Source organism: Apteryx mantelli, chromosome 2 (assembly GCF_036417845.1).
Source record: "Apteryx mantelli isolate bAptMan1 chromosome 2, bAptMan1.hap1, whole genome shotgun sequence".
NCBI classification, from domain to species: domain Eukaryota; kingdom Metazoa; phylum Chordata; class Aves; order Apterygiformes; family Apterygidae; genus Apteryx; species Apteryx mantelli.
In genome coordinates, this window is record NC_089979.1 from 133702442 (window position 1) to 133716353 (window position 13912).

Below are 13912 nucleotides of genomic sequence, written 5' to 3' on the forward strand. Positions count from 1 at the left end.
CCCATAAACATTATTGGGAATTGAAATGAGAATAGATGTTTAAAGGTGAACGCTTTAGGGTGAGGTGGGGTTGGGGAAGGAAGAGGTGATCATGATTAAAACCATTCTGTATCTTTTAAAGAGGAGTGGAAAACCAGATTACTGTTTGCTTTCCAAACTATTGCAGCCTCCCACTTGTCTTCACAGTGCATCTATTGAGACCAAGTAGCAAAAAAGGGAATTAAAGAAGCAATCTCTGTGGAAGACACTTGTGTATGGTATTGCATTTCACAGGGAACTCTACTCCTCTCATGCCAATATTGAGCTACCTTCTAAGATCTGGCATCCCTGTCATTTGAGCAACATAAGTTAAACCTTCCTCTCTATTGCTGGAGCATTTGTGATAGCTGAAACCCCCAATTGTTTAAGCATTTGCTTAATCATGATGCTTTTAGTTGCTTCTAACCTTCCAGAGCTTTTATTCTTAAGCTGCAATTTCAAAGGCATGCGCTCTTTGTGTTAGGTTTCAATTAAATGAAGCATGTATACTGTGCAGGACAGCATGGTCTCAACATGGTTCTAGGGCATGGAGTTTTTAAATTAACATGTGAAACTGTGGAGTAAGCATTCAAGCTGTATCAGAGATGCTAGCTCAATTGGTGGACACAACCACTGCTGCATAACTTAAGTTTACTCAAATGCAGTGCAGGACACTGGTGATACAGTGACAAAAGTTCTAGACTAATACTTGTTTCTTTGTTCATTTCCCCATCAAGGGCTTCTGCAAAGAGGCCAGACTTGCATGTATGTCTGTAGAGGAGGGCTGAATGAGGAATCTGTAGGCCCATTGGACCACCATTCCCAAATGCTTCTTTTCCAACAGGGCTTTAAAGTTGCACAGTAGTGATCAGCCAGAATGCACTGGTTAATTCCTAGGACTCAGCTCTTAGAAGGTCAGGCCACAGGCTTGCTGTATCACACACATCTGGCTGGAGCATTGGCAGTAACTTGGCAAAGAACGTGACAGCTTCTTTTAAACTGGGGGAGATGAAGTTCTTTTCCTGAGCTGGAAATGGTGATATTTAATAGCAACCAGTGGATCTTTCCTGATGCTTTCACTTAACTCCTTTTCACAATATGCTTTGGCAGTAAATTCAGTTGTACTTTCTCAGATATTTTACTGCTTTTTGTCCACCCATTTCTTTTTTTTTTTTTTTTTTTGGTCTTACAGACTCTATCATCCCTTTCCAATTTTAAGAGTCCTAGTTGGTTCACACGGAAGCTGTTCCATATCTCTTCCTAGTTGGTTCACATGGAAGCTGTTCCATATCTCTTTCTGTTCTTCTCTGGACCTTTCCTTTTGTTACTGCTGTCTTTGATGGGATACTGCATGCAGGTCTGGTTACTAAATGTAAGGCACTGTGGGTTCATATAATGGCATGATGTTTGCAATTAGAGTCTGCTTCTATTCATCCAATACTATGCATCTTCAGCAGCAGTAAAAGGCAAACAGAACAATAGTCTCAGGGAACTAACCAAAGTTACTCCTAAATATCTCTTCTGGTAGGAAATGTCTGATTTAGAACCCATCACTCTATGCAGACAGTCAAGGTTATCTTTACCCCCTGTGGATTACTTATTGCCAAGTATCATGATATAATCTTGCAAATCTTTTTTGCAGTCGGGTTCATCACTAATGCCTTTCTTCAGGGCAAAGATATTTTAACTACATCAATAAATGGTCCTTGTTTAATTTGCAGAACTATCTATCTGCTGCCTTTTAGCAAAGAAAAGATTAATTCAGGGCAGTTATTCCTGAAAGAATAGAGGCTAGACACACCAGGACAACATGACCAGACTGAAAGAGCTTTTTCATTTATGGTTTAGGAAAAAAGTTTTTTTTTTTTTAAATAATACTTTGAGTATTAAAAAAAAAAAAGTGGTCAAGATTCTTTATTCAGTATAGTGCAACCCAGAAGTTGCCAAGAAATGGCTATGCACTCAATAGGTAAAATGAAGGAGATAGATAGCATTAAAATCTCTGATTTGTGGAAGGGAAGCAAGTTACTTGGCATATAGTTAGACAAATTTCAAGTGATTCAGAGAAGAACTGGCAGTGTAAGGACTGCTATTTACTGTTTTTAAAAGAAAACAATTGTGGGTAGTCTGTATCTGTAAAACATGTCAGGATTTCAACAGCTGTTAAACTTATGAACCATTTCATGGTCACAGGATGAAAACTCAGCTGCTTTCTCCACCTACATTGTACTGGTACAACTTTATGCAATGTCTATCACTAAACAGTGGCTCATATTTTGATTTCATCTATCATAGTAGCCCTTTGATGTATGTTATTTTTTTAGGTCTCTGCTGCCACTAGGACAAGAACACTTATTGCCTGCACACGTTTCAAATGGCACTGCCTTCACTGTTGTGTGAATGCCCAGAGAAATCCAGTAACAATCCTGTCAGCCTGCATCTCATTTCCTTCCTCTCTCCCATGAATGGGAAGGATGTAACGTATCCTTGTGTTAACAGCCCCTGCTGTGCAGGGGAGAGATTCAGGCAGGGCTTGAAGTAGCTTGTGGGACTATGGAGAAAAAGGTATTTACCCTCAAGATCTACCATTCCTGCTGCATGGCAGGGCAAGCATCTCCAGAAGGGAAGGGATCCTAATCTAATGATAAGGAAAGTCCTGTCCTGTAGTGGACAAAAATAACTTGCTTTACATACAGGCAAGTGCTGTTACCATCTTGAAGCTCTTCTAACTGGATACTAGGAAGTGCAGCAGTCAGTGACTATGAACACTGCACAAGGACTTCTGAAAGTGCTGAACTGTCCCTCAGCAGCAAGTAATGCTCAGTGACTAAGTGCTTCCTCTAGAACTAATTTCATTCCCTTCAAAGGACCAGCCAGTTTACACTGTCATAGCGTGTTGCCTCAGTGTCCTTTTCCAGAAACCAGGTGAGAGGAAAACCAGGAGAGAGGCCAGCTACACACTTAGAATGAACTGAATGTTTTAACATGAAGGCAAGGAGTTGAAGCTCTTGAGTGTTTTTTTTTTTTTATTAAAAACATAATTACTGTTCTGTTAACTCAAGACATATTTGTCACTGCTCTTGGCTTATTATGTGCTCAGTTAGTTAGTACCAGTCTGTTTTCTCTCTTACTTCAACTCAAAGGGAGCATAATTTGCTTCATCATGACCAGAAGCAACTGGCCTAATGCAAAAAGGTTTTACCTAAGCCATACTGTTCCAGGTAGCTCTCCATCTTGCAGCATTCAGACTTTTGCAGGATACCTCATGTGCACCATTATTATGGGAGGACCTTTCAAGGATACTAGAAAAACAATTGTTGGAGGGGTAAAGACTGAGTTTCAGGATAAGTAGCTTAAGTAGCTGTTGGTGCCCCACTGTTCTCACTACAACCACCATTGAGACAGTGACTCCACCATGAAATTTCCTTATGATTTGATTCCTTCCTTATGACAAAGCCTGATCATTTTAGTAGCTTGTTCAGAATCTTACATAGGCACATCCAGTAAAACCTACTGTTTTGTGCTAATCAATCAGCTGTAGTGACTGTTAAGTCAGTAATCACACTATACGCCTCTTGGAAGTCTTTCACTTTCCATTTGAGCAACTCAGTAGCTGCATTAAGTTCTTGTTGCAAGATGATGATCACTGCTGTTGGGGAGCGAGTCCAAATATAAAGTCTTCTGGCAGTGACTGTGGAGACATCTGTGCTAACTGGTCATCACAGGAATGGAGAGTCCATAACTTCTCCAATTCATAAGTCTCTCTCGTCTCTGGGAGCATGAAATGCATCACTATGCTACCTGCACAGAACAGAAATTCACAATAAATAAGCAGTAGCAGATGGCCTGGGAGTCCTTTATAGCATAGGTCTGGGCAATGAAGCAGACTTGTCAAAAATACTCAGCTACAGGTTTTAATTTAACAAGGTGATAAGTATACTTATTTTAGCAATCTATCAGCAGTGAAACTTAGCCCTCTACATTAAGTGAATTGTAAAACACTACCCCATTTTCAGCTGCACAGAAAGTCCAAGTCCCCCATCCCTATTCTTGCCAGATATGACAGGTAAGCTGATGGAGGTCTCCTCTTAAGTTGCTGACTCCAGTTCCTGAACAGAGCTAGGAATCAGACATTCCTTCAAAAAACTCCAAGAATACAGCCAGGAGCATGAGAAGGGCAATATTCTGGTTTAAATTGCAACCGCCTCACAAGACTCCAGACCAAAGAAAAGTTGAAACTTCTAGGGGACAGAAAGAAGTACACTGAGAGAAATTTTACTTGAAAGAACACCTTCCCTAAGGTTACTTATGACAAACTTTCAGCTTTCCTGTATTAGCAACAACATTCAGCTATATCCAAGAATTTTTCCATAGGTCTGTTGCTCACACCTCTCACTGTTTTTATAAAGAAACAGGTCTGAACGTTGACTTAGCCTCACCTTCCTATTGCAATAAGGTTTTTCTTGTAGGGTTACCATTGCTCGTACAGAATAAGTGAAAAGAAAGCTAATCCCAGTGCACATTTCCAATGCATTTTTTCTAGTAATGCCTTAAATTTCAATTGATTTTCTATTAGAATTATCAAAATCATTGAAAGTAAAGTGACTGAAGCTTAATGTCACTGGCTGCACTGCCTCCTCACCCACCCATGCTCGCTTGCTTATCCTTAATCCAAAACACAAACCTAGAGGGTGAGATTCTAGACATGGCAATGAAGAAATGCTTTTTGAAAGCAAAGCCTCTTATGTTTGTGTGGAGTGTTTCCCACTTCTGGAACAAAAAATTGGCATGACACGAACACTGGAAGAGTTTCGGTTCATTACTAGGAAAGCATACGAGCCACACGCACGCATGCCCTGGGATTATATAAACTTTAAAAAATTGGCTGAGATACATAGGTTTCCTCTTTCTACTACTGTATCTTCAATTTATTAAGACCTCTTTTAGCCACTGAAGAGCAAGTACTGCTTTCTTCTCAGTGCCAATGATCTTTAGTGAAGATTAATTCAGTTATCTCAGTGAATTCAAGCAACAATAACAACTGGAATTCTAAAACAGCAGAGTATTGTCAACTCTCCACAGCAACCAGGGCTCACACTGAGACACTTCCTTCAACATAGAGCTCATGCAGAACTTGGTTGTTTGTCAAGTTTGCAAATATTTACCAAAATCAATGCACAGCCAGTCATCTGTCTCTTTCCCTTCAATGTGAGCATGAGGATCACTTTCTTCTTTCTGATGCTTATACTGAGAGAGAAGCAACAGCAGAACATTAAATACTTCACATTTATTTAAAAGCACTCAACAGATAAGCTCGACTTTGTCAGGTTGTCTAGAGTTGTTTTAAGTCTGAAACGGGCTAGATGACTACTTAATGCTAGTTCTGTAGTCTGTACAAGAAGAGGAATATGTATTGCACTTGCAGGTCTGGAAAATAAGTTTGGATTGCTCAATGAGATTTAGTATCAGTTCTGACATTGCAATGCTCAGAATTCCTATGCAGTTACCCATAAGTTTTAAGTGTCTTTTTTTCAAAATCAATTTTGAATACAGTTGCTTAGCAATGAAATAGTCTTTCAGATATAGGTTCCCCGCAATTGCCTGCATCACCAAGTTTCATTTCCTTTCAGGCAGCTTTAGTTGTTGTTTTACATTGGCTAGTTAAGGATGCAGGAATGCAGACGCCCAGCTTATCTTCTCCTGAAAGAGAAGGGAAACAAGTGTGGACCCATGACTTGAGGAAGACATTCAAACAAGCCTCCCGCCTCTTGAAAGCATGCTCTGAACACTGACTGAACACCGACAAGAGGTACACCAGCTCCACTTTTTTACAGAAGAAGTATGACAGGCATGAAGGTTTTCAAGCTACGAACCTGTGAGAGAGGGGAGAGGGCAGCTCAAAGCCCTGGAAAAGCTTAGCTGGGGCAAGGCAGTTTCTTATATAACATGTTGGCTTTTGGGGATGCCAGAGATGCCCAACTCTTCCCACCTAGTACATAAAGAACCCAAGTGCCTACTAGGGCTGGAGAAATTTGACAGCTTGAGGCTTAAGCACTGTCCCTTTCAGATCTGGCCTTAGCCTACTTGTTTCATTAGGAGAAGCACCAAGAGGTGAAAAAAACTGGAGGGAAGTCAGCTGAGTTTTCACACAGCTCCTTATCCAAATACCTTACTTCTAGTTTAAGCAGCCTATCAAAAAACTATGGAAAACTTTTTAAGCTGTAAGTAAAACCCCCCAACATTTATTTCAGCCCTAAACTGCTGGGGCACAAGAGAACAGAGTATGACTCTAACAGTCCTTTCTGCCTTGAAAGACAAAATACAAAAATAACACTGAGAGTCTACCAGCATGGCTGGCTAGGAAGTGAGTCCTACTTCAACAGAAAAGCAATTATTACAAAATGCAACTGTTTCTGGCTGTTCCCATACAGTGCTAGCTGCTGGACAACAGTCTGACCTCACAAACCAAAACAGAGAAGAGCTGCACCTAATATAATTAAGAAGGTGTTCTCTCTTTCCTTCTTTCTTTAAGACAGCTTATGAGATACCTTTAAAAGTAGGTAATTGCAAAACACTCTCTGAAATTCTGCTTAAAATACCAGACAGTCCAGCACATACTGCTGTCAGCTACGTAATTGAGGTTGGAAAGGTTGATCCCTGGTACAAGTTTTCTTCAGTGATGTCTTTAAAGCCCTTCAATAGTGAACAAATTGTAATAAAGCCAAACGTTATTTTCTTATCCTAACAGGAAACAAGATAGAAAGGGAAAAGCAGTGGTTGTGACTCTGCCATTTAGAAGCTTCTGGCAGAAAAAGTGGTAAGGCCTCCTGCTACACATGAGCACCTCTGCCTTTTAGTGTCAGTAAATCATCCACTACAATAACATTTTAGATACTGTAATAGTGACCTAGCCAGCTGCCTAATAGCTCTCCCCACCACCTACTCTGCTTTATGTCTTAGGCTTCACTTTCCTCTTTGCCTGGAAGACCTTCCATGTCAGACAACCTCAGCCCCATTCCTGAGGACTTGGCCAAATACTTGGCTTCCCAGTTTCTCAGGATGTGCAGGAGAGAAGACCCCATACTCAAGGGCTCTGCCCTTGCAAAAGAGGTGCTCTCACAGCCAGCAGAGGGAGCAGCCAGTTGCAGCACATGCATATTTTTGCAGGATGGGCATAGAAAAGCAGGTATTCACTGATCTCTCCTGGTGTGGGGGATACAGAGGGCTGTTGATTTAAGACTAGCAGTTTGTGCAAATAACAGAGTACATATTAAGCACTTAAGTTTAGTATATTCAAATCACCTGAATAAAATTTGCAAACAAAAGTTTTGCTTCAAGTTGAAAAGATGAATCAATTCCTGCAGAACACAAGGAACTCCCCCCACCTGCTCAGAAAGGCCCTGAAAAGTCTAAGAGCTGAAACCAACAGGACTGGATGAAAGGAAGTAAAACCAAAGCCAGCCAAAACAGGATACAGAAAGGGAAAGAAAAGGCAAGTTACAAGCTAACAGCATGGATAGCCGAACGAGAACAGGGATAGTCATATTGCTCACACTGCACTTATAAACAGCCAGCTGGCTCTTTCTTGGCCATAGTTTCTCCCTGGCCTGTGTCAGGTCCTTTTTGCTAAACTCCACCCATGTTTTTGTCCTGGCCTCTACTCCTGTACTGAAAAGTTTACACAGTTTCAAGGCCAAACAGTGCAACATTTCAATGCAAGGATAGCTGCTGCTGCTTTCCCTTTCCTTCTAGACGTGCACAAAACTCAATCCGTGGAGCTACCACTACAAACATGTCTTACAGTGATTGTTATTTAAATAGCAGTTTGCTTTAGTAAACCAACGAGGGGATCCTTTGCCTCACAACATGCTGTCTTTCTTCTAGCCTTAAAAATCTGAGAAGACCTGGAAGTTTTAGGGACTAGGGTCTGAGAACAGTCAGATGAAGATATTTTGAACTGAGCAGGAATAGCTATGAAGCTTGCTGGGCTGAAGACAAAAGGTGGACATGCGTGGCCATTACCATTTCACATCACCAGTACAGATTCTCATTCCAGCCACCAAACTGTGTTACTGTCATCACTGTTCTAAACACAGAGAGGTCCATTTTTAAAACATATTCTCTACATTTTGCATAGTACAGCTACAGGAAAAAAGTACAGTTAGTTGCTAGATGTATTCAGGGCTACATGGCACAAAGATACTAATGGCATAGCATAAGGAAACTAATGTTTCATCTTGCCTGGTATATCACTACACATGCAAGTCTTGGGAAATTAATTTCACAGCTTAAGTGTCCAATTGAAACTGCTCCCAAAAACCTAAAGATTGTAGGGGGAACTGTCTTACCATTTTCAGCATGTAATATGCCATTGCATGGAGATGTCGTGTTGAAGATCCACTCACAATTATAAAATAATCACAGTATCTTATTTCTGGAGGTACCTGGATGACACAAATGTCTTTAGCATTTTCTTGCCTCAGCAGAGCTACAACAAAGTCAATGTTGAACTTGGAAAGAGCATCAACTGGAATAGACCCCAAAAAAAAAAAAATTAACAGTTGCAATTTCTCTTTTTAATTTCAAAAATCAACAACTTAGAAGTTACTAAAGAAGCAAAACAGCAACAAACGAAATTATAGCCTAAGTTAGCCACTCACTAAGGAGTTTGGGTTGATGCTGACAATGAAACATGAACTTCAGATTTTTAAAACCCATTCAAAGTTGAGAACAAAGCACTCTTCTGGTAAATAATTCTCTATCATTAGATATTGTTTATTTATACAGTACCCATATTATGCTACACAATTTCTCAGCAGTTATCAAACATTCACGATTCCTTTAGGTAACTATTTCTTGCTGTTAATGTTCATTAGAGTCAATACTATCATCAGATATGTGACAGTTGAGACAAATGAAGCTTAAGTACTTCAACAGACATACATTTTAAGCATATTAAAAATATTTCAGAACAATGCTTGTCAACAGGTGATAATATGTGGTGATGAAAGTGCTCTAAAATCTTAAGTAGATGAAATCAATACAGAAAATAGACCTGATGCGATGCAGAGTGTGAAGATAAGTAACTTCACACTGAGTAAAGCCACCTCTTTTCCTTGTCCTCTATCCAGTTTGGCCATACAGAATTACGATAGTGTAGTCAAAGCTTTAGTCTCTCACCAATTTAAGCAAGCCAGTTTAGAAACTATTCAGTTAGTACAACTACTTCTATTCACATTGTGAAATCAGTTTATTTCCAATGGGGTCTAATGAAGTAAATATGGCTTGTGTGCATACTTAAGGCATAATTTGAATCTGTCCGCAATGCACGCCTGCTACTATAAAGCAAACATAAGTGCAAAGCAAGCATTAGTGCAAAGACAAGCTCACATTTACCAATATAAAGAAAAGCCAAACAAAGGAACAATAGCTACATATAATTATATGCATGAATGGGGATATGAAATTGGATCAGATGACTGTAAAATAAAGCCTTTGAGCTTAGGGACTTATGCACTCTTTCAACTTTTGCTGTGGTCACACATGCAGAAAATTAGCAGTGGCCACAGCTTCTCCAGACACAGAGGTTACAAAAGTTAAATATTTGCCTGGTAGCCACATGTGAAGTCTCTAGTGCCTACTCTAGAGAGCAAACGCTCTAAACAACTCCAGGCACACTCTGCCACGCTGTACGTTATGGTCAGATCTACGCTAGAAAAGATTTGTGGAATAGCTACAACAACAAACCACCACAGTGCAAAGCTTATACCAGCCATCGTGCTGGTAAAACTGTACCTATACAAGGAAATTTCTTTGAGCACACATCAAAGAAACACACCTCTAACTCAGGAGCACTATACTTACAAAAGTTACTCTAGACAAAAGCCACTGACTTGTCACCTTCAAGCAGGATTTAGGAGGTGACGCTGCTTCAGCAGAAGCATTGTGACCCCGAGGTCTGTGGCCTCACTACATAATCACAGTTACTTTTGCTATTAAGCATCCACAAGGATCCTTTTGCAGCTGTAGAACAGGAATCTACATGCAGAGAATGAGTTGTATTTTCTTTTTTGAGGCATTATATTTTATGACACTATTTCAAAAGGCTGGAGAGCACAAGGCTTTCATTCAGCTGCCTTCCTGATGCCCTAACTTGCAATTATTTTTGGATCTGCTAGCAAAACACCTGACCTTCTGAGACTGAGGTTCCAGATTACCGAACTTTCAAATTTAGCAGAATTGCCAACTTTAAGGCATTTGACTGGCCACCAACTTACTAGGGAAGAAATAGCTCGCTAGTTTCAAGTGCTCCCTTTAAAGCTGTGAAGCCGCAGGCCTGAACGAGCCCTCTGGGATTACTTAGACAAGGAACAAGATTAAAACTCCTAAGCAAACCAGAGCGGGGTACCCAGCGGGAAGGCCGAAAAGGCCGCGACCGCCTGGCAAGGCGGGCGGCAGGGCCCCCGCTCCGGGGCGGCTCGCTCGTTCAGCGGTGCGCCTCCAAGGGCGGGCTTCAACGAGGGGAAATGAAAACGGTCTGCGTGAAAGCGGGGAGGGCGCGACCGGCGGGCCGGGCAGCTCCGCTCCGCGCCGCGGCCGAAGGCAGCCGCGCTCCCCCCCCCACCCCCGCCTCGGGGACGGGGCTCCGTCCGCGGCCCCGCCCGCCCGACCGCGCCGGCCCCTACCTGCTGTCCAGAGCCGCTCCGCCGCCGCCCCCCGCGCCCAGGCCGCGCCGGCGCCGGCTCCGGCTCCGGCGCCGGCTCCGCCGCCGCCCCCCGCGCTCCGCGCCGGCCGCCCCGCGCCGCCCCCGGGGGCAGCCGCGCCGGGGCGCTGGCCCGGGCCGAGGGCGCCCCCCGCCGCGGCGCGCAGGGGCCGCAGCAGGCGGCGCCCCCCCAGCACCTGCCACCACATGCCGCCGGGCCCCAGCGCCGCGCTCCGCAGCCCGCCCCCTCCCCGGCTCCCCCCCGCGCGATTGGCCAGCGGCACCACCGCCCCTCTCATCCCATTGGCTCCTCCCGCTGTCGGTCACGCAGCGGCTGTGGGGCAGGTTGAGGCGCGTGCGCAGTGGGTGCCCCGCGCGCGGGGACCGTTGGTGGCCGGGCTGCGAGGCGGGCGGCGCTGGGCTGCGCCGGCCTCCGCCCGCGGGCGGTCTCTGAGGCGCGGCCGCTGGGAGCGCGGTGTTTCGGCCCCGCGGGGCACCTCCGCTCGCGGTCAAAACCGCCGCTGCCCGAACCCCGGCGGGAGGGTTTCGGGGGTGGGTGCAGTCCTGAGCGTCAACACCGGCAGGCCCTGGTGTCGCCTTCCTGGCCCTGCGTTGCTCCTCTGGCCGTGTTGTTTCCTGAAGGATGTCGGTGCTATGAGGCGATAAAACGGAGGGTCGGCGCGGAGAAGGAAGGGATCCAGCCACCGATAACGTGTCTGGGTCCCGTCTCTCCCGTGTTGGTTTTTTGGGAAACCGGAAAGGAGCAAATACAAAAGACAGGCAGTGTCATGTGAGCTGTAGTCAGGTATCCAAGTTCAAGCCCTATTCCTTCTTGCAAGGGCTATAGTTTTGTCTAAAAACGTGCAGTTGGCTCAAAACTAGTTACTTGGGAAAGTGTATTTTGCATTTATGTAATGCACCGACTGTGCTAATGTGCAGAGGGTAATAGTCTTGCTACATTCGTTTTGCTATGGAGAATGTTATCAAGTGTTAAAAAGTTATCACCTGCACAAATTTAACTCTTTATATTTACTATGAGTAAAAATGTGTTTCCCTTCACCACCACCTCCTCCAGAAAATGTTGGCATTTACACTGACAGTAAGAGAGAAGAATTAACATTGTGACTTCTTTTGCCTCCCTCACTGTGCTGAATGATTCTGAGGATGATAAATGATGGTATTAAGACCTAAAGGGAATAATCTTGTGAATTTTGAAGAGCAGTAGAGAGAAAAAAAACAAACTTTAGTTTCAAACAAAATTCGGCTGCTGTACAAGGCCGAAAGTATTTTGTTATACTAGCAGGCCACAATGTCTGGTTGTCTCTTTCAACGGTTAGTTTGATTCCTTCACAATTCCTTTAGGGGCGGGCATTTTTTAATCTTAATTTCAATTTGAAAACACTTTTGGTATAATAAAAAATGTTAGTGACCTCTGATGAGACTCGTTGTGCTATAAGAAAGTGAATTCAAAAAAAAAAGGGAACAGGCTGTTTGAAATAATACTTCAGTTTGGTATTTTTCAGTGGACTTGTTGCCTAATTCATGTTTCTGTTTCTCTTGATGACATGTTTCAAAAGATGTTGTCTCTAAAGATGATGTGCATTTATGTTTGATGTCATTCTTTGATGTTATTTTTCCAAAGGGGCTGCCTGAAACCTATCATCTGTCTTGTAATATTTACTGACATATATTCACAAATACGTTGTTTGTAAGCTGCTGTTTCCTTTGAAGGCCATGAAGTTCATTTTTATCCTAATCTATTCAGGAATTGGGTTCCACAGTTGTTATAAGGTTATTGAGAAAGTTTTCTTGCTTGTCAGGTTGGTGGTGCCATTGTTCTAAGTACATTTAAAGGAGACTGCAAAAGCTGGGAGATAGCTAATAGTAAATACCAGATATGTGTAAGTGAACTAAAACTAAGGCATATCCATTTGTTTTGTCTGGAGGTAGATGCTATTCTGATCAGTAATTAGACCACTCACTTGTCAAGTTGCTCATTTGACTATATCTCTTTCTGAGACAAAGGGAACATACATACTCTTTAAAATCATTAGATAGTTTATTTGTCAATACAGCAGTCAGATTCCATTGTGTAAAACCAAAAATGTATGATTTGGAAGTTACACCTGAAAAGGCATAATCAAATTGTAAATATTCTAACATGACATTTAAAGGAAGATAATGCAAGCTATTCTGTGTTCTTAGGATGAAGGATTAAAAAAAAAAAACAACCTTAAAGTATGGATGAAAGCTAGTTTCTGTACAATAGCATAAGATGTCTCCGTGCTTCTGTTTAATAAGTAGCGTTGTGCTGAAACAAGATGCCTTCTATGTATAGCCTGTAGTCAGTGATAGCCTGCATCATCACTGATCCTAAGCACTACAGCTGCAGTAGACCTACTTTTTTCATACTGCATTACAGGTCTGAAGCTTTTGACTAAATTCCTGTCATGCCTCAAGCCAGAGCAATGTGTACACTACTCTCCTATCATCAATATCATGCAAACTACACTACCTCCTATCATCAGTCTGACTGATAAATTAGGCCATAACATTCAGATAATAATTTCTGCAGGAAAATGTGTTTTATGTTTAAGTCAGAGAATAGTTTTAGATGCTCAGTTATGGTTAGATAATAGGATGAACAGTTATGTTATGTATAAAGACGACAGAACAATGGCCAATGTGGTGCTTTTAAAAATATATATCTGAAATGGCCACAAAAGAGTTAAAATAATCAGAGAACCTAGAAACAAAAGAAGAAAGGAGGCTACTGAATTTTATAACTAAAGAGCTAATCTCACAGGTATGTCACAATCTGAACATTTTCTATTTTTGAGCTATTTAGTCTCCATGCATGCTGGGGAGGTGGTAGTGAAGACTACATTCAGATTGCAAATAAAGAGCATTTGACAGGTCTACTAAGATATCAGTAAAATAAATTAATGCTTAAGTATCTTCTCATGAACTGAGCGCAGTATTAGTCTCAAGTTTCAAGTTACAGTAAATAACCTAAGTATGTTGAAATACAGCTCTTCAATGGATTCAGTGTTTAGAAATGGGTTATGTGAAGTCATTTCCCCAGCTTCCAGTTAAAAGTTAATTTCATTCTGATTATAAACTTTAATATTAACAGCAAGACTCCTACGGAAAATGGACCATTTAAAGCATTTTGGTCTGTTTTCTCATCTC

General features: G+C 42.2%; 1 protein-coding gene across 1 annotated transcript; it reads right to left on the reverse strand.

Moving 5' to 3' along the window:
- Positions 1-1914: 1914 nt before the first annotated feature.
- Positions 1915-10929, reverse strand: MALSU1 (mitochondrial assembly of ribosomal large subunit 1). Its single transcript, XM_067291593.1, has 4 exons — positions 10704-10929; positions 8367-8545; positions 5184-5265; positions 1915-3819 (listed from the first exon to the last, which is right to left on the reverse strand). Exons 1-4 carry the CDS (start codon positions 10927-10929, stop codon positions 3662-3664), a joined length of 645 nt encoding a protein of 214 aa, XP_067147694.1. The 3' UTR covers positions 1915-3661.
- Positions 10930-13912: the final 2983 nt, after the last annotated feature.